This window comes from Acinonyx jubatus, chromosome D3, assembly GCF_027475565.1.
Source record: "Acinonyx jubatus isolate Ajub_Pintada_27869175 chromosome D3, VMU_Ajub_asm_v1.0, whole genome shotgun sequence".
Taxonomy (NCBI): Eukaryota; Metazoa; Chordata; class Mammalia; order Carnivora; family Felidae; genus Acinonyx; species Acinonyx jubatus.
The window spans coordinates 9,238,973-9,257,477 of record NC_069392.1 but is presented as its reverse complement, the minus strand read 5'-3'; the positions used below and the strand labels follow the sequence as shown (position 1 = coordinate 9,257,477).

General features: G+C 43.4%; 1 protein-coding gene and 1 long non-coding RNA gene across 20 annotated transcripts in view; one reads left to right on the top strand and one right to left on the bottom strand.

Annotated features, from left to right (window-relative positions):
• Positions 1-815: 815 nt before the first annotated feature.
• LOC128312362 (uncharacterized) lies at positions 816-11,145 on the bottom strand. The gene is made up of 2 exons (XR_008291521.1): positions 11,013-11,145; positions 816-1,386 (listed from the first exon to the last, which is right to left on the bottom strand). It is a non-coding gene; the product is annotated as an uncharacterized LOC128312362 (long non-coding RNA).
• ATXN2 (ataxin 2) overlaps positions 10,406-18,505 on the top strand; it is a 126,079-nt gene continuing 117,979 nt past the window's right edge. For 9 of the 19 annotated variants that reach the window (XR_008291519.1, XR_008291516.1, XR_008291515.1 and 6 more), the window contains exon 1: positions 10,711-11,222. Coding sequence is in view for 12 of the 19 variants with exons in the window: in XM_053205781.1 (XP_053061756.1) it covers positions 11,014-11,222 (209 nt within the window). In the remaining 7 variants the exon portion in view is untranslated. Of the gene's footprint in view, positions 10,457-10,708; positions 11,223-18,505 lie in introns of those variants that run through there. The other 10 variants (XM_053205778.1, XM_053205777.1, XM_053205779.1 and 7 more) reach the window with 6 other exon arrangements.

Here is an 18,505-nt window from a genome sequence, read left to right as displayed (position 1 = left end):
TATTAAAAACCACTGAATTGTACACATTTGAAATGAGTGAATTACAGAGAATGTGAATTATATCTCAACAAAGCTGTTAAAAGAAAAGTCCAAGTTGGCCATCTTAGGAAAAGTGCTAAATTAACAGATTCTTTTCATTCATTTGCCTTCATTCTCTCTCCCTCTTTTCCCGGCCTTCATTTATTTGGACATTTTCAAGAACTTACTATATGCCTTCCCCCTTTTCACATCTAACTTGTTGAGTATTCTGCTCGAATGCCCTTTAAGGCCTGGGGGGAAAGGAAAGGCTATTAAGGTCAGGCTGGAATGAATGGTGTGTTTGTAAAATGGTACAATAATATTGCCCAATAAAAATGAGATCAAAGGGTTTCACCAGGCCTATGAAGAGGAAAAGTTGAAAATCATCATCTCACAGACCATATCAAAAATCCGGATGAAAGCAGAAAGCTTCAGGCCCATGCCTAGCCATCTTATCTCTACGAGCAGGGGTTGGGCCATTCAGCATGTGGCCTATTCTCCTTTCTGGCAACATAACCTCTGAAAGTTCCCTTGCAGGTGTCTGACTGGCTAAGTCGCTGGAGTATGTGACTCTGGATCTCAGGCTCGTGGGTCCGAGCCCCACGTTGGGTATAGAGATTACTTAAAAATCATTAAAAAAAAATGTTCCCTTGCAACCTGAGAACATCTAGTGCAGCCTTCATTGTCAATGAAGGATAATGAGGATGACCTTCCTAAGGTCATGTGATTGCATTTCTGGAGAACCAGTCAGTGTGTTAGCTAGGGTCCAGAGAAACAGAACCAACAAGAGATACGTCTATCCGTATGTAGAGAGATTTATTATAAGGAATTGGCTCATGTAATTATAAAGGCTAAAAAGTCCCACAATCTGCCATCTGCAAGTTGGAGACCCAGGAAAGCTGGCAGTGTAATTCAATTTCAAGTCTGAATGCCTGAGAACAAGGAGCACTGATGATGTTAAGTGCCAGTCTGAGGGCAGAAGACCAAGGACCCAGCTCAACTGGTCAGCCAGAGGATTCTCCCTTCTTCTGCATGTTTGTTCTCAGTCCTCAGTGAACTGGATGATGCCCACACACAGTGGAGAGGACAATCTGCTTTACTTAATCTACCAACTCAAGTGGTAATCTTTTCTGGAAACCCCCTCCCAGACACATCCCAGAAATAATGTTTAACCAGCTATATCTGGGCATCCCATTGCCCAGTCAAGCTGACACATAAGATTAACCATCATAACCAGCTTTGCAGAAAATACACATGGTGCTGTTTTCATCAGGACGCTTCTAGCAGTCTTGAGTGAGATGACCAAGAATCTGGAGGTTTGGAAGTCATCAGATTGTTAAGGTAGGTTTCTCAGCTTTCTTCTGAATACTGGAAGTCATCGTGCAAAAGAAAAAATAATAATGAGGTTTAAAAAAATTTTTTTAACGTTTATTTATTTTTGGGACAGAGAGAGACAGAGCATGAATGGGGGAGGGGCAGAGAGAGAGGGAGACACAGAATCGGAAGCAGGCTCCAGGCTCTGAGCCATCAGCCCAGAGCCCGACACGGGGCTCGAACTCACGGACCGCGAGATCGTGACCTGAGCTGAAGTCGGACGCCCAACCGACTGAGCCACCCAGGCGCCCCGAATGAGGTTTAAATAGATTTTCAAATTATCCCATCCCTGATTGTGATAGATTACAAAAAAGGGCCACAAAAAATCTTTCCTTCCCTCCCTTTGACCTGTCCTTTGCAAAATAATTTTGCAGCTTGCTATTTCACCAGCTCTCAAATCTGGACTTGGCTTTGACTAATGTGACATTAGAAAATGTGACACAGGGGCACCTGGGTGACTCAGTTGGTTAAGCGACTGACTCTTGATTTTGGCTCAGGCCATGATCTCACAGTTCATGAGAGTGAGCCCTACATCGGGCTCTACATTGACAGAGTGGAGCCTGCTTGTGATTCTCTCTCCCTCCCTCTCTCTCTGCCCCTCCCCCACTCGCACCTGTGCTCATGTATGCATGCTCTCTCTCTTGAAATAAATAAGCTTTTTAAAAAATGTGACACAAGAAGAGATATGAAGAGTGCCTGTGCATTAGGGCTTGCCTTTCCTTGCTGCTCTTGGGACCTGTGTGACCACCACCATGTGAATGAGTCTAGGCCAGTCTATGGGATGATTAGAGATACTGGCCAAGTTGTCTTGATCCACTCCAGCTGACCTAGAGCCAACTGCCAGCAATGTCAGTGAGGCCATCCTAGACCATCCAACTCCAATTGAGTCAGCCCAGAAAAGAAGAATTGTTCAGCCAACCCACAGAACTTTAAGGGAAAAAAAAGTTTGTTGTTTTAAGCCACTATGTTGGAGGTAGTTTGTTACACAGCAAATGCTAACCAATACACAAACATTTAGTATGTTCTTAAAAAGGCTTATAACAATAACAACAACAACAACAACAACAAAATAATGTGTTAAGATTATCAGAAATTGCAGCAACAGGATTCCTGAGTCATTTTCAGGATATCAGAAGCCAATCCACTGCTTATTTGCTACCTGAACGCTTGTTCTGTATTGACACACTGAGGACAGAAATGAGCCACATGTGCAATGGAAGAGAACGGGAGTCCTGATCATAGGAGAGTGAATCCAGCTCTCATAGGGCCTCAGCAATAACTTCCTCCAGGCTGCTGGAGTCTGGTGACTAAGAGTAGTTCCCCAGGAGGCCCCTTGTGGTTTCCTGGCTTCAGCGTCTCTGATGAAGCGTCTCTAGACTGACACTTTCCCGAATGCCTATAAGGTCGCATCACAAGCTATTAACTGGAAGAGAAGTAAGCTTTATCCAGTGAGTGAATGAAAAACTCTGCCCAAACCACGTGTGATGGAAACACATGGGTAAAGCAGCCTAATTGTCTGACTGCCCCCTCACTGCCTGGAAATGCTTGGGTCATTAGGGGGTGGCCTTGGATGTTGGCCCCACCATTCTGGCCCATGGCTGGTAGTCATTAGCAGGTCTAAATAAGAAGCATATGCCATTGTAGGTCCAAAAGAGCAAACATGTATAAACTGGGAACTATTCTCTACCAAATCAAGTGAGCTCAGGTTTATTAAGTGCCTATTACAGACTGACTCTGTAGGTGCTGGAGGTGAACGGGTCTACCTGATCCCTAGTTCATCTATTTAGTTGAGCTAGCATTTCAGCAGAAAACAATATAAATGTGGCAGAAAGGGATAGGGGGTGGGGGTGAAAAACTCCTGAAACTAGTCTTTTTTTTTCTCTTTCTATGGGAACCAGAATTTACTGCCTAGAGTTTGAGAAGGACAGTTTGTGGTTGAATAAAACAAAACTAAAGTGGTAGGGACAGTAATTGATCTTACTTTGGGAAGTGGGAAAGAGAAGGATGTGAAGGAGTCAGCAGTAAGTGACCTGAGGTGGCTCAGGCCACTTCTCTGCCCTGGTGTCACCATCTCTGTAATGGTGGGGGCACCAAAGGAAATCCTACAGATAAAAGTTCTTTGTAAACTATGAAGTGTTATGTAAACAGTAGTTACTCTTGCTGATGCCCTAATATTCTATTGTTATTTTTTTAATAAAAGGTAATATGTGCACATGATAAGAAATTTTCAAAAATGAAATTTCCAACAGTGCAAAAGATATAAAGTATAGTTTCCTTCTCCCCTGCCCCATCTAATTTAGATGTATGCATATAAACACAGGTAAAAAAATATATATAATATAATGTATGATATGATATGATATATACTTGTTTAACACAAGTAAGTGTATACCATACAAGACCATCTACACATTTTTTTATGAATTGTTTTTTTTTTGTTGTTGTTGTTTTACAATCTTCTGCTTTTGGCTTCACAAGTTCCGCCCACCCCCCTGGCTTTACTGAAGAATAATTGGCAAATAAAAAGCAATATATTTAAAGTAGACAAGGTGATGGTTTGATCTATGTAGACACTGTGAAATGGTTCCCATAATCCAGTGAATTAGTATCTGTCGCCTCCCATGGTTACCTGTTTTGTTTTTTTTTCTTTTTTTAAACAACAGGTTTTAAAGATCCTTTTGGATCAGTGTGAAGCTCTGCCTCTTTCTCACTGAACAGCTGAGAATATTGCATCTTCCGCTGCGTTTAGGATACTCTATGAGGCATCTGACTGCTCCCTGCTGATGGGGCTTCTGTTCTCTGTTTCAAACAGCACTGCGGGGGTCATCCTCGCGCGTTCATCTCTCCACCTTTGTTGGGCCAGAGGAAAGGGGCAGTTTCAGTGTTAATGGGCTCTGCCAGCTGTAGATGGGGACTTTTAACATTCGTCCCTTCTCTCTCTAATCCAGCGACGGGCAGTCGGTAGTGCTGCCAGGTCACCAGAACCTTGCCTTTGATGAAACCAAGAAGAAAAGTTTGTTTTTCTCAGAGAGCCCTCTTAGGCGTTCACTATTTTATATAGGAGAGAGGTTTAGAGACCAGATGTTGCGGGCAGACTGCCACTGCCTGGGTTCCGATCCTAGCTCTAACATTTAATGAATGTGGCCATAGGCAAAACGACTTAAACTTTTTGTGCCTCAGTCTCCCCATCTGTCACATGGCAATAATAATCCTATCTACTTCGCAGGGCTATTCAGGGTTTCTCTACCAACCTTGGCCCTACTGACATTTGGAGGGGGATAATTCTTTGTGGGGGAGGGGAGTTGTCCTATGCACTGTAGTGTGTTTAGCAGCATCCCTGGCCTCACTCACAGCACGCCAGTAACATTTACTCTTCAAAAGGTTTTTTAAATGTTGATTTATGGGAGAGAGAGAGAGACAGAGCACGAGTGAAGGAAGGGCAGAAAGAGAAGGAGACCCAGAATCCGAAGCAGGCTCCAGGCTCTGAGCTGTCAGCACAGAGCGTGACACGGGGCTCGAACTCACAAACCATGAGATCATGACCTGAGCTGAAGTCAGACACTTAACCGACTGAGCCACCCAGGCACCCCGCATTTACTCTTCAATTGTGACAACCAAGGATATCTCTAGACATTTCCAAATGTCCCCCGGGGCCGGGAGGAGGCAGTGCAAAATTCTCCCTTTCCATTAAGAATCAGTGGGTATTGTGAGGATTACATGAGTCCTTACGTAGAAAGCACTTAGGGGGCACCTGGATGGCTCAGTCGGTTAAGCATTCAACTTTGGCTCAGGTCATGATCTCTTGGTTCATGAGTTCGAGCCCCACATCGGGCTCTGTGCTAACAGCTTGGACCCTGGAGCCTTCTTCAGATTCTGTGTCTCCCTCTCTCTCTGCCCCTTCCCCGCTCACACTCTCTCTCTCTCAAAAATAAGTAAACATTAAAAAAATATTAAAAAAAAAAAAGCACTTAGAACAGAGCTGGCCCATAGTGAATGCTATATAAGGACCTGCAATTATTATCATCCTCATTCTCTAGTCCAGGCCTACCTTATGGAAAATAAATCGTTTTGGTAATATGGGGGCTTAGGCAAGACAGGGAGTATTGTTAAGCTGGTATCTGATTCCACTCTGGAATAAGAATCCAAGTCTTCATTTTAGGATGATAGGTCAGCAGTGCTAGCTAGTATTAATTATAGTCTGATCCCTCTGGGGGCTCTATTGTAGGGTTCCTAGTATCTTGTAGCAAACTTAACAAGCTCCCATGCTAATGCCCACTTCAGCTGTCAGTGTTGCTGCACACATCAATTTTAAATCCCCTCCTGCAATTCTCCAAATGGTGCATGCTTCAAATCTCTGGTTTCCATAAATCTGGCCGCTGGAACAACAGGCTGCCCACAAAATTCACCCAAACAAGGGGGGGAATGAAAACAAAAAGAGAGAAATGAGGAAAAACAAAAGGCTGAGTTTCTTTAAATTTCTGGCTCTGCGCAGTGGAAGCAATTCCAATGAAGAGTAAAGAATTCTTTCTTCTGTGTCTATTTCAGCTGGCCTCCAGCTTTTGCTTCGTGAATAATGTCACCGCATCATTATTCTGTCCCACAAGGTAAAACAAAATGAGCAACTTAACAACCAGAAGTGTGCTTGTGTGAAGGAAAGACTCATTTAAAAGCTTTTCAGATAATGTTGCTGTGTTCCCTACTATTTTGGCACCCCCCCACCTCTGTTTTTTCAAATCTATGGGAAAGTTGTTACTTTGCACACGAGGTGTATAAATAATGCCCTCCTGGAAGCACTCCACACCATACACTTTTTCTCTTTCTTTCTTTCTTTCTTTTTCTTTTTTTTTTTTTTTTATTGCTTTTAGTCTTTTGGGATTCCTGGAGTGTCTACAAATAGATTAGCCTCTAAGAATTCTGAGTAACCATGGTTAGAAAAAAACACTGGTTTAATTAGCCATGGTCCTATTTTTGAAATTACATCTGCTCTCTCTCTTTTTTTAAAATGAGGATTGGTCTATGCAAAAACTTGAAGAGGATGGATTTTTGGGGGGTGCATGTTAGTTTTGATTTGAATTAATTTTCATGCTTTTGAAAGTGAAATCAAGAGTATTGAGTGAATAATGTATCATCATACATTAAACATGATCCAATGAAGAGAGCTGAAAAGAAATGATTGCAGAAAAATGAATTACTGGAAATACTGGATCATCTGATGTGTGCTGCTGTTCTGAGAGATAGCAAATCGCTCTTTGCATTTCTGCTTTGCGTGGTTACATCAGTTTTTCCTCCCCAAATCCTCAGACTTGATTAATCAGTGAAGTGATGAAAATTAAAGGGCCCTGTGGCTCACTGAAGGGTCATTGAAAATCAAAAAGCAAGTATAGAATTCACAGGACTAGATTCCCAAGTTTGAAAGGCTCTCCCTATATGCCTCCTCACTTGATACTCTTTTCATTTCTGAAATAGTGGTTGGAATGGTAACAATTATTTTTGAAGTTTAAATTTTAGCAATATTTCTCAATCTCAGAACTCCTTTGGGACAATGTTCTTCATTGTCTTTGATGACAACTCTCCAGTGACACTTGTTGGTTTGGTTTAAATGGCTGCCTGAAAGTCATTTGGGAAGCATTCAAAAATTTACATTCTATTGGATATAATATATCTGATTTCAGCATTTGTTTTTAAAGAATTATTTTTAATTTTAAAGATTTTATTTTTAAGTAATCTCTACATTCAACATGGGGCTCAAACTCACAACCCTGAGATCAAGAGTCGTATGCTCCACTAACTCAGCCAGCCAGGCACCCCTTTAAAGAATTCTGAACGCACATGGAAATCATAGGAAATGCACTTTTTTGGTCATCTGTATTGGTTGTCTTTTGCTGCATGACAAATTACGCCGGGACTTATTGACTGAAACAACAAAAGGGTTGGGAATCTGGTGTGGCTAAACTGAGCACCTCTAGCTCAGGGTCTCTAACAAAGCCTATTAAGATGCTTTGATCAGGGCTGTAGCCACATGAAGTCTGGATTGGGGGATGATCCACTTCCAAGCTCCCCACATGGCTGTTGGCAGCCATCAGGTCCTCACTGCTGTGCTCATACACAACAATTCCTTGCCATGTAGGCCTCTTCGTAGGGTAGTTCACAACATGGCAGCTAGCTTCCTTCAGACAAATGAGTGAGAGAAGACCATCCCAAACAAAAGCCACAGTCTTTTTATAACCTAATCTCGGAATTGGAAGCCCATACTTTTTTCAAACTTTTTGGTTGAAGGAAGCCAGTAGGTCCAGTGGAAATTCAAGTGGTAGAGCTTTCATGGGGTCTGAACCCCAGGAGAACAGGATTGCGTGGGGTCATCTTACAGGCTGCCTACCACACCATTTGTCTTCAGGTGCATTATCCTGTTATTTACATTTGTTAAAAAAAAACTGGTTTTTTTTTGTTTGTTTTTGAGAGAAAGAGAGGGGAAAGAGAGAGAGAGAGGGAGAGAGAAAAGGAGAAACAGAGGCAAAGGGGGGGGGGGGAGGAGAGAGAATCTTAAGAGGACTCCACACTGACCATGAGATCATGACCTGAACCGAAATCGAGTCAGACGCTTTACCAACTGAGCCACCCAGTGGCCGCCTGACATTTACATTGAAAGCTTAAGCCCCCTGAAGTGATGTCACAGTTGCTGTTAAATAGCCACATCTTTAGATGTCCAGAATTTAGGTGAAAGCTTTGCAATAAAACACATCCTTGGTTTTGGGTGGTGATCTTCCTTCAGCAAATAAAAAAGGGGTGTGTGTACAAAACAGACTCGATGGTAAAGGTTCTCTTGGTTTCCATTTTAATATAAAAGCAGAAGTGGGATTTTAATGATAAACCCTCAAACATTCCAGGTGTGGATGTAAAATGGCAGAGTCACTTTGGAAAAGAGTTTGATAGTATCTTTAAAAAGTTAAATATAGGGGTGCCTGACTGGCTCAGTTGGTAGAGCATGCAACTCTTGATCTCAGGATTGTGAGTTTGAGCCCTATGTTGAGTGTAGAGATTACTTAAAAAAACAAAATCTTAAAAAAGATAAGAGTTAAATATAAATTTGCAATACCACCCAACATTCCATTTTTAGGCATCTGTTCAAGAGAGATGAAAACATGTATCCACATGAAGACATACTTTGCAAATGTTCATAGTGGTAGTATTCATAATAGCCCCCAACTTGAAACAACTAAAAGTCCACCAACTGGTGAGGAGATACGGGAAATGTGATACATCCATACAATGGGATACTACTCAGTGATAATAAGTAATTAAACATTGATACATGCTATGACATAGATAAACCTCCAAAACATTATGCTAAGTGAAAGACCACCTATTGTTATATTCCATTTATATGGATATGTCTAGAATAGATAAATCTGATGAAAGTAGATTAGTGGTTGTTGGTGCTGAGAATGGGAACCAGGAGTAAGTGCAAATGGGTGTAAGGATCCTTTTGGGGTGATGGAAATGTTCCGAAATTAATGGTGATGGTTGCATAACTCTGTGGATTTACTGAGAATCATTGGTTTGTAAACAAAATGGGTAAATTTTATAATATGAAAATTATACCTCAATAAATTGTTAAATCTATTTTCAACGATAGTGGGTGAAAACTTGGAGATTTCTTAAGCCTAAACCAAATCAAGTTCAGCTGTCAGCTTCAGGTTTTCTTATTCCACTCCCTTCAGTCTCCCACCTGTCTGCAGTTTGGTCCTAAGACTTAATTCTGGGATCTTGGTTCCAGACATGGTTAACTATCAAATCATTAAACCAGAGAAAGTTGATTGTATTTCTATTATGGTCCTTCTATTTTTTTCCCCCTCTCCTCTGTTGTTTTTTTTTTTTTTTTTATCTCAATTTCCTTTGGGTTAAATTTTAAAGGATTTTGCAACTGTTGGCTTAAAAGAATAGTTTTCTTTTTCTTGTCAACCTTCTTTTTACTTCAGATGGGAGATAAAGCTGATTTCCTACATTTCACATACTTGTAGAATATAATAATTTTTGCCTGGACTATCTAGGAGATTAATTTCCATTTGGTTACTGGAGACTTGTGGCTTAATCGTTCTCCCAAGTTTTTCTATGTCTTTACCTTTATCTGACAATTCTGGTAAGTTGAGGGGGAATTTTGGTGTTTTCCCCCCTATCATTTCCTTAAGTAATTTTACTTAAAAGCCTAGATTCTTCACTCAAAAAAATTATGTTTGCTTCCAGTTTAATTGCAACACTTAAAAAATGGACTACTGTGCTGGCTAGGAATCTAAGTTAAAGTAAAACCTCTAAAGGGGTCAAGGTCTAAAGTTCGCACATTCTTGTGAGGTCTGCTCTGTTTCCACCACGGGGAGACCCCATTATCCATAGCTCTACCAATCACGTACATTTCCTTTTGAGTCTCATGAATAAGGAAAAAAAGAAGTTCAAGTGAGGGAAAATGGGTTCAAATGAAGGTCAGATACCCAAAAGAGCTTTCTGGCTACTATGTTGCTGGGGTGGAAAAAGTAGGGTAAAGGTAACCAGATGTGGGTGGCCCAGGGAGGTTGCTCGACTCCAAACTTGCTAGTCTTGGCAGGGAAAAAAAAGGACTGCCTTTAGTCATCCAGTAACGCGGTGAGAACCCACTGTGTGCCAGGTGCTGGGGATACAAAGACAACTATGGGATGCTTGTGTTCTAGATGCTTCTTACGTAGCAAGACAGTCTCCGCCCTGAAAGGACTCGCAGTCCATGCTGGAGGTTGCATCAGGTGGGGGTAAACACGGACTCTCCCAGCAGTCTGAAAACACTGAAAGATTACTGGGGGGGCGGGGAAGAAACACTTCCCTCCCGTCCTCTAGACTAGGCCGGCCCCGAGGGCGAAGACAGACACGCCCTCCCGAAGGGCAGACCCGCCTCGAGGAGGGCGGATCTGGGCCGGGCCGGCCGCCGGGCCCTCACCCGACCCCCGCGAATGCGGCCCAGCGCGGCGCCCGCTCCTCACGTGTCCCTCCCGGCCCCGGGGTCGTCTCACGTTCTGCTTCCGTCCGACCCTTCCGACTTCCGGTAAAGAGTCCCCTTCCCGCACCACCGCGCCCACCCGGTGTCGCCACGCGGCGTCTCTGTGTGCCCGACCCCCGATGCGCTCGGCGGCCGCAGCTCCTCGGGGCCCCGCAGCGGCCATCGAGCCACGCCGCTTCGCCGCGGCCAGGTGGCCCGGGCGGCGCTCGCTCCCGCGGCCGGCGCGGCGGGGCGGGCGGGGCGGCGGCGGCGGCGCGGCTCCGGGCCCGTATCCCTCCGCCGCCCCTCCCCCGCCCGGCCCCGGCCCCCCTCCCTCCGGGCAGCGCTCGCCTCCCTCCGCCTCAGACTGTTTTGGTAGCAACGGCAACGGCGGCGGCGCGTCCCTGCCCGGCTCCCGGCGGCTCCTCGGTTTCAGCGGGCCTCCCCGCCCCTTCGTCGTTCTCCTTCTCCCTCTCGCCGGCCCGGGCGCCCCCCCGGCCGCGCCATCCCGCGCCTCCCCGCTCGGCGCCCGCGCGTCCCCGCCGCGCTCCGGCGTCTCTTCGGCGCGCCCGGCTCCCGGCTGTCCCCGCCCGGCGTGCGGGCCGGTGTATGGGCCTCTCACCATGTCGCTGAAGCCCCAGCAGCAACAGCAGCAGCAGCAGCAGCAGCCGCCCGCGGCTGCCAATGCCCGTAAGCCCGGCGGCAGCGGCGGCCTTCTCACGTCGCCCGCCACCGCGCCGTCGCCGTCCTCAATCTCGTCGTCTTCGGCAGTGGCTTCCTCCTCCTCGGTGGCGGCGGCGAGCGCAGGCGGCGGGCGGCCCGGCCTGGGCAGGTGGGTGTCGCGCCCCAGCCCCCTCCGCTCCAGGCCTGGACGAGCCTGGGCCTCGCGTCCCCTCCCCCGCGGCCCACACCGTCGTCCCCGCCCCGTGACCGGCCTGGCTTGGTGGGGTGGGCTGGGGGCCCGCAGTGGGGGTGGGGCTCCCACTCCCCTCTGGAGCCCGGGGGTTTGGGTGGGGGCCGCTGCGGGATCCCTCCGGGAATGTCAGGTCGTGTCCAGTCTCCAGCAACATCCCCATCCCCTCCCCCAAACGGTCAAGATGGAAGGACTGGGCAGCCTCCCCCTCTCCATTTAAGTGTTTGGGAGGGATTCACAGGTCTCAGCATTTGTCAGTCTCTGTTCCTCCTTTAACCCCAACATGGAGGGGATGCTTGGGCAGCGCCCCCACCCCGCGGCTTAAATATTAACGTGGAATGGTCTTTAGGTTTTGGTTCAGCCTCTCGAAACTTGCCAACTCCCCCATTGGGGAATAACGAGGGAGGGGGGAAAGTTAGGGCAGCGTCCCCCCTGTCCGTTAAAGGGGTAGCCACGGGGCTCATCTGGAATCAGTAGGGTCTGTGGAGCGCCCCTAAGCACCCCCACTCTCTGCCCTGGGAAAGGTCGAAGAACCGGATTGAGGCGGGTAGTGGCCCCCCGCACCCCTCCGCATTTAAATCTAACACGGCGGCGGGGGCTCCCGGACGCCTCTGGAATCGTCGGGCTCCGTGCAGTCTCCCGCAGCGTTCCGCCCTCCCCCACCTGAGGAAGGGGTGGGGGAGTGCCCGGCCCCCTCCCGGCCTCCTCCCGGCCTCCCTCCTTCCCCCGCAAGGCCTCTCCGCCGCGGGTGGTGGCCGATCCGCATTGCTGTTTCGAGGCCGCCGAGGAGAAGGCGCCTTTGAATAGTGGTGGGCGAGGGCCGGACCCAGGCGTGCGTCAGAAGTCCAGGCCAGATTGGGGACATAAGGGGATGGTGGTGGGTGGCAGGGAGCGGGCACGGTGCATTTTTCCCAGCCCTCACCCCAATTTTTGAAATTTCGAGCGGAGAGGGATTGCAGCTGGGGACGTGGTGGGGTTCCTAAAGGCAGAAATGCAGGTGTTTACTTGCGTCGTCTCCCCGTTTCCCCCACCATGCACCTAGGTTTGTGGTAGGGACTAGGATCTCTGTGTTGTCTCAGTTAACCGGGTCTGACTCCGGAGGGTGTGTTTGTGCGGGAAGGCCTGTTGGGGGTGTGTGTGTGTGGGGGGGGTGGTGGTGGTGGTGGTTGTCAGTTCGTGTTTCACGAACTAAGAAAAAATGCTTAGTGTTCAAACGGGGCAGCAAATGTCAATAGACTCCATTCCATTGTGGCCAGTGTCCTTAACTTGGGGAGTGCCGCCAGAGCTCACCAAGGGCACGCAAGACCATTTCCCTTGTGCCCCGAGCCCATCCGTGTTGCCGGCACTACCGTGCCTTCGTTAGGCCTAGGCGGGGTTGGCAGATTCGACGACGAGGGTCCCCCCTAGACAGACATCCTGGGCTTTAGAAGGTGGGGTAAGAGGATTTTTTTTTTTTTTTTTTTAATTTCACGCACTGAGTTTTCTTTTTGAAAACAGGTTTTCAGCCATCTCTTTCCAGAGAATTCTCATTTATGATAGGAGAAGTTATCCGTCAAGATGAATCAGAGCTGGTTTTTAAGGAATTGTGCTTCCTTCTAGGGAGGGGGAAGGGCCAACATTGGTTTTCTTACTTCTACCCTACCCACACACCCGGAGTCGCCCCTTCTCTGAACCACCCACAAACGTTAACCTAGTCCAGCTAGTTCAGATGAAGTGCTTATTTTCCCAGCTCTTTCACTTAGGGTTCTGTAATTCCGTTTCCCTTTTTCACTGGCATCCATGGTGAAAAACGGAAAAATTTTGTACCTAATTTTCATTGAAAAGGGTACCTTTTTTTTCTTAGGTCGCAGAAATTTGGCAGGTATATTCAGCTTGTTCAAATAATTGAAAAATAATACTTGCGCTTTTAAGTTGCATCAGCTCTCCTTAGGCTTAAAAATTTAATAATAAAGAATTTGTTCCGGAGTGGCTTAAGTGATCAAAAAAATATGGAATGTTTTAGTACCAAAGATCTTTTTCTGTTTCTTGAGGCTTGACGAACGTCCAAGGTTAATTTAAATTCTTCCTTGCTTTAAGTTCTTTTATTTGAGACATAGGTTCTGGCCCTTAACTCATTTTGATAGGTAAGAGATGTTTTTCTTCTTATACAGGATTTTAAAGGTACTTGCAGAATTCCTTTTGATTTTGAACTATTGTTCCTGGGTTCTTTGTAAATTAATTACAATTTCTAGAGTCTCCTCACATTACGTTTGTGTGTATCAGCAGTTAAAATACGTGTCTGGGGCCAAAGGTGAGGAAAGAAAATGCAGCTTTGGGTTTGACATGTTGAAAAGTAGTAAAATATTCTTGAATGTCTAGAAATTCACATGTCGTCTTTAAATAACATTTCATCATATTTGACTTTTTTTTTTTTAACTTGAATAGTGGATTTTCATGGCTTTCAAAAATTTATTCTGTCTTCAATTGTCAATGTATGTTTTAGAAGGTGGTTTTATATTAGAACAACATACCCATGATATTAAAGTCTGCATTAATCTAATTCTTATTTTTGCCTTTTACATTTTCATGTTTATGTGGCTTTAGCACTTATGTATGTTATTTGTGTTGTTTTTTTCTCCTTAGCATTGTCTTACAAACTTTTTTTAGGTTTTTGGTTAACCATTCTATTGTTGGAATTTGGGTTTCCACCTTTACTATGCTAGATAGTGGTGCAGTAAACATCTTTATACTAATAGCTTTTGGCTTCAGTCTAATTATTGCCTTAGAGAAAGTTCCCAGGAGTGGTTTTTACTAGGTCAAAGGGCTTCAAGATTTTTATGGCTCTTGCTAGCTGTGCCATATTACTCTTCAGAAGACTTGTATTAGTTTCCATTGCCAAGAAGGTGGCTCTTCTATAGAATGGTTTCTTTGTCAAACACTGTGGGGGATTTTCAAGGGAAAAGTTGCACTTACTGTCAAGTGAATACGTTATTAAGTGCTTTTGTTAGCTACCTGATTATTTATACTTGAGTTTGAATTTGGTTTCTCTGAGGACTTAATGAAATAATATATGGGAAGATGCTTTGAAAACAGTAACTGTTAACACTAATGAGGATACATGGTTTATCTATTGTGCTCATACTTCCAAAGATTCAGTTACTAAGTAGAGGAATGAAAGTTCTGAGAAACTTGTTCTGAAGCTTTTGTTGTTGTTAATCTCCCTTATTCATCTAAAAGTATTTTTTATTAGTTGTTAGCCAATGACCAAGCTATCTTTGTTAACTTTTATATAATTTCATGGCACTATTGGGAATTATCACTGGCTAACCCATATCTCTTCTACTCCCACATTTTCTTCCCTATTTAAAAAAATAATGGGTTTACAATTCTGTTACCCCATTCCCAATCCTAAATAATATAACATTACAGTTTCTTTGGATACAGGATTAAATGTGAATAAAAACTTATTTTAGTAATTTTCAGCTTAGTACTTTCATTGCTTCTTTCTCTGAAGGCATTGCAACTTGGAAATTATGCTGCAATATAGTGTAATTTTTCATCATGTTCCACTTAAATATTTGCAAGATACTCATCTTTTAAAATATTTCTTAGAAGAGCCTAAAAACTTTGACATCATTGAACATATAAAACTATTGAAAATCTACGTACAGGCAGTTAGCAGTTATAAGTGCTTGGGATATGCCAGTGAATAAAACAAAGATAGCTGCTTTTCTGGTGTTTACAATTTAACGTAATGAACCAGACAATAAACAAGAGACATTAAATTAGCACACTAGATCTGATATTAGGTAGGAGCTATGGGGGATTAGAGGAGAGCAGATTAAGGGTATAATATGGGAATGTGGGGAAAGGAAGTGGGATGCAGTTTTAAATGGGTTGGCAAGGCTTCTTTGAGCAGGTAACATTTGAACAAAGTTTTGAAGGTGAGGTAGTTAGCCATTTGCTTTTGATCTAGATTAGTCATATGGCCCCATTTGTAATTTATAAGGTTTAAACTGCATCATCCTTTATTAATTCATTCTTTTACGTGTGTATTGATAATAACGAAATTTGTAGTTGGACCAAAAAAAATTAATTGGCATTTAGGTCATCAGAGGTGAGCTATAGAAGGCTATTTATTGAAAGGTGTACATTTTTGGTTTTCTACTGGGCTTATTTATTTTAACCTAATTGGCTTAATTTTCATTCTCAGTACCTAGAGAAAAAATACACTTTTTAAGTTGGGCAAACACCTACATCAAATTGTCTATCTTTGTCAAAAAAGTAATCCTGTAGTTGCTTAAAGATACTGCATTTGAAAAGTCAAAACCTTCATGGTGTATTTTCCATGTCTAATTAGACCGTTATAATTTTACACAGGGGATGTTAACTCATATCATAACTATTCAATAGCCATATGTTTTGACTTAAAGGAGGAACTGATTTTTAAAAAAAAAATTGTTTTTGGTCCTATAGCTGTGTTAGAATTTACTTTTACCATGGCAAAGTGTATTTTTATTTTGTAATTCTTATTTTTTCCTGGTTATTTCTTATTTCATTGAACTGTTTCACCGTTGAGAGATGTAAGGCTAATAGGGCACTGCAGTGCCTGGGTGGCTTAGTCGGTTAAGCATGTGAACTCTTGGTTTCAGCTCAGGTCATGATCCTCTGCATTGGGCTGAGGTGGGCTGAGCTGCCAGAGCAGAGCCTGCTTGGGATTCTCTGCCCCTTCCCCTGCTCCTTCTCAAAAGAATACTTAACTAGGACTTAAGAATGTAGAATAAAGGAGGTTAAGGCATTCATAGATGTCAGAGAGAAAACCGGTCCTTGGTTCTTACTACAAACGTTTCCAATTGACTAAAGGCTGTGCAACACTCCATTAGAACAGAGAAATGGCTGTGGGGGAAGCCAAGTCTGCAGGAGAGGGATAGCTGGGCTGGAGGCCACAGCTCAGGTCCAGGACGGCAGGTTAGTGCATTCACCAGAAAGCACTTGCTTTCCAGTCTCTGGGATGCTGAGGATTTCCTTAGACAAGAGCAAAGTGTTTTTGTTTTTGTTTTTTTAATCAAAAAAAATTTTTTTAAATGTTTATTTTTGAGAGAGAGGGTGAGCAGGGGAGGGGCAGACAGAGGAAGACACAGAATCAGAAGCAAGTTTCAGGCTCCAAGCTGTCAGCTCAAGAGCCTGATGCAGGGCTTGAACTCACAAACGGTGAGATCATGCCTGAGCCAAAGTCCGATGCTTTAACTGACTGAGCCACCCAGGTGCCCCGAGCAAAGTGTGTTTTTATACCTTGAAAAAGGTGTTAAGTTTTTTAGAAGATTTTTTTCCCTGGAGTTAAAATTTTCTATTTTGGGTAGTGATAGTATTTTGGTATCCTATAAAGAGTTGAGCCTGAACAAAACCCTGATTTTGTAGCTATTTCAAATGAAGGTGACAACTTTGGTGGACATGTAAATAGAGTTTATTAACAGGCCTGGCTGCTACTGTATCTTTTTAAGTGGAAGTACTTGTTTCTGTTTGTTTGGTTTTTGGTTTGTTGTGAAGCATATCTGGGTCATCTATGACTGTTACCCTACCAATGTTTTAGGTCAATACAGTGGTCTTTTTTAGCAAGAGTGTTACTAAAATAAAAAAAGTAGAAAGCTCTTTTCTCTTGAGGTCTTTTTGCTTCCTTAGATGTTAGTCTTAAAAAATAGGGATGTTTTTGTCAGAAAATTTACTCATCAGTGAATGTGAAGCTGGTATCAAGCCTTTGAAAGGTTGTAGCATCTTAATCTAGAATTTTAACGTTCAAAATTTTAATTTTGAACTCCTAATGTTTCCTTGCATTACTTATGCTTGGGAGAAGTTCGAGCTGTATCTTAATGTGTTTTCTGATATCCTTAAAGTATATTTTTCTACTCAAAAAGAGTGTCTTATGCTTTTGAATGTTCTTCGTACAATAGTAGTATTTTCCATTGAGGTGCTTGCCAAACAAAGCAGATTTTCAGTTTTGTAGGCAGTGGTGTCATGAACCACTTCCCTGTTATTTAAAACGCCAATTAATTCAAGAGATTTTTATATCTCTTATATATATTTAATATATGTATAAAATTTCATACTTTGTGATAGGAAGATTTGTAGAGAATGTGGTCGCTGATCTGCAGGGGATCTTAAGCTGCCTGAGTATAATGGAGATAAGAGATGTATTTGAACCAGTGTCCAGAACGGGTTTCTTCTTTTTCTTTTTTTACCTTTTTAAAAAAATTGGAGCATAGTTGACACATAATGTCACATTAGTTTGAGGTGTACAACTTAGTGATTTGATATGTTTATGCATTATGCTGTGTTCACCACAAGTATAGCTACCATCTGTCCCATTGCATCACTATTAAAATGTCATCGACTGTTTTCCTTATGCTCTTTTTATTCCTGTGACTGACTTCATTTCCCCCCCTTCCCCCCGGAACTGTCAGTTTATTCTCTATATTCATAGTTCTGATTCTGCTTTTTGTTTATTCATTTTTTTCAAGATTTCATTTAAGAGTGGAATCATATGGTATTTGTCTTTCTCTCTCTGACTTATTTCACTTAGCATAATACTCTGTAGGTCCATCCATGTTGACTCAACAGAATAGATTTAGTCTTTTTGTTTGTTTAATTTTGTGAGAGAGAGAGAGAAGGGAAGGAGAGAGAATCCCAAGCAGGCTCTGTGCTGTCAGTACAGAGCCTGATGCAGGGCTCAATCCTGCGAACCATGAGATCATGACCTGAGCCGAAGTCAAGACTTGGACACTTAACTGTTCCACCTAGGCACCCCGGAACAGATTTATTCTTGAAATTAGTAGAGAAACAGTCTTGTTACAGGTACTGCCTCATTTATATCTGAAAGTTCTGCCTCTTATAATTTGAAAAATAGTAAGTTGTAAATACTCATTGTAGAAAAGATTGCTGAGAATCAAAAAGAAAGCCCAAACTTCTTTAAAATCATCCACAATCTTTCTTTGAGTAGCTACTGTTGGAAGTTTGGAGTTCATCTTTTCAGACATTTTATAAACATATATATGATAAACAAGATGGAATCAAATGGTACATACTGTTTTGGATTCAACAGTATATATTGTCTTTTAAAATATTTCCCTCACGCCTGGGTGGCTCAGTTGGTAAAGTATCTGACTCTTGATTTGGCTCAGCTCATGACCTAAAGGTTTCCAGCCCCAAGGCAGGGCTCCCTGCAGAGC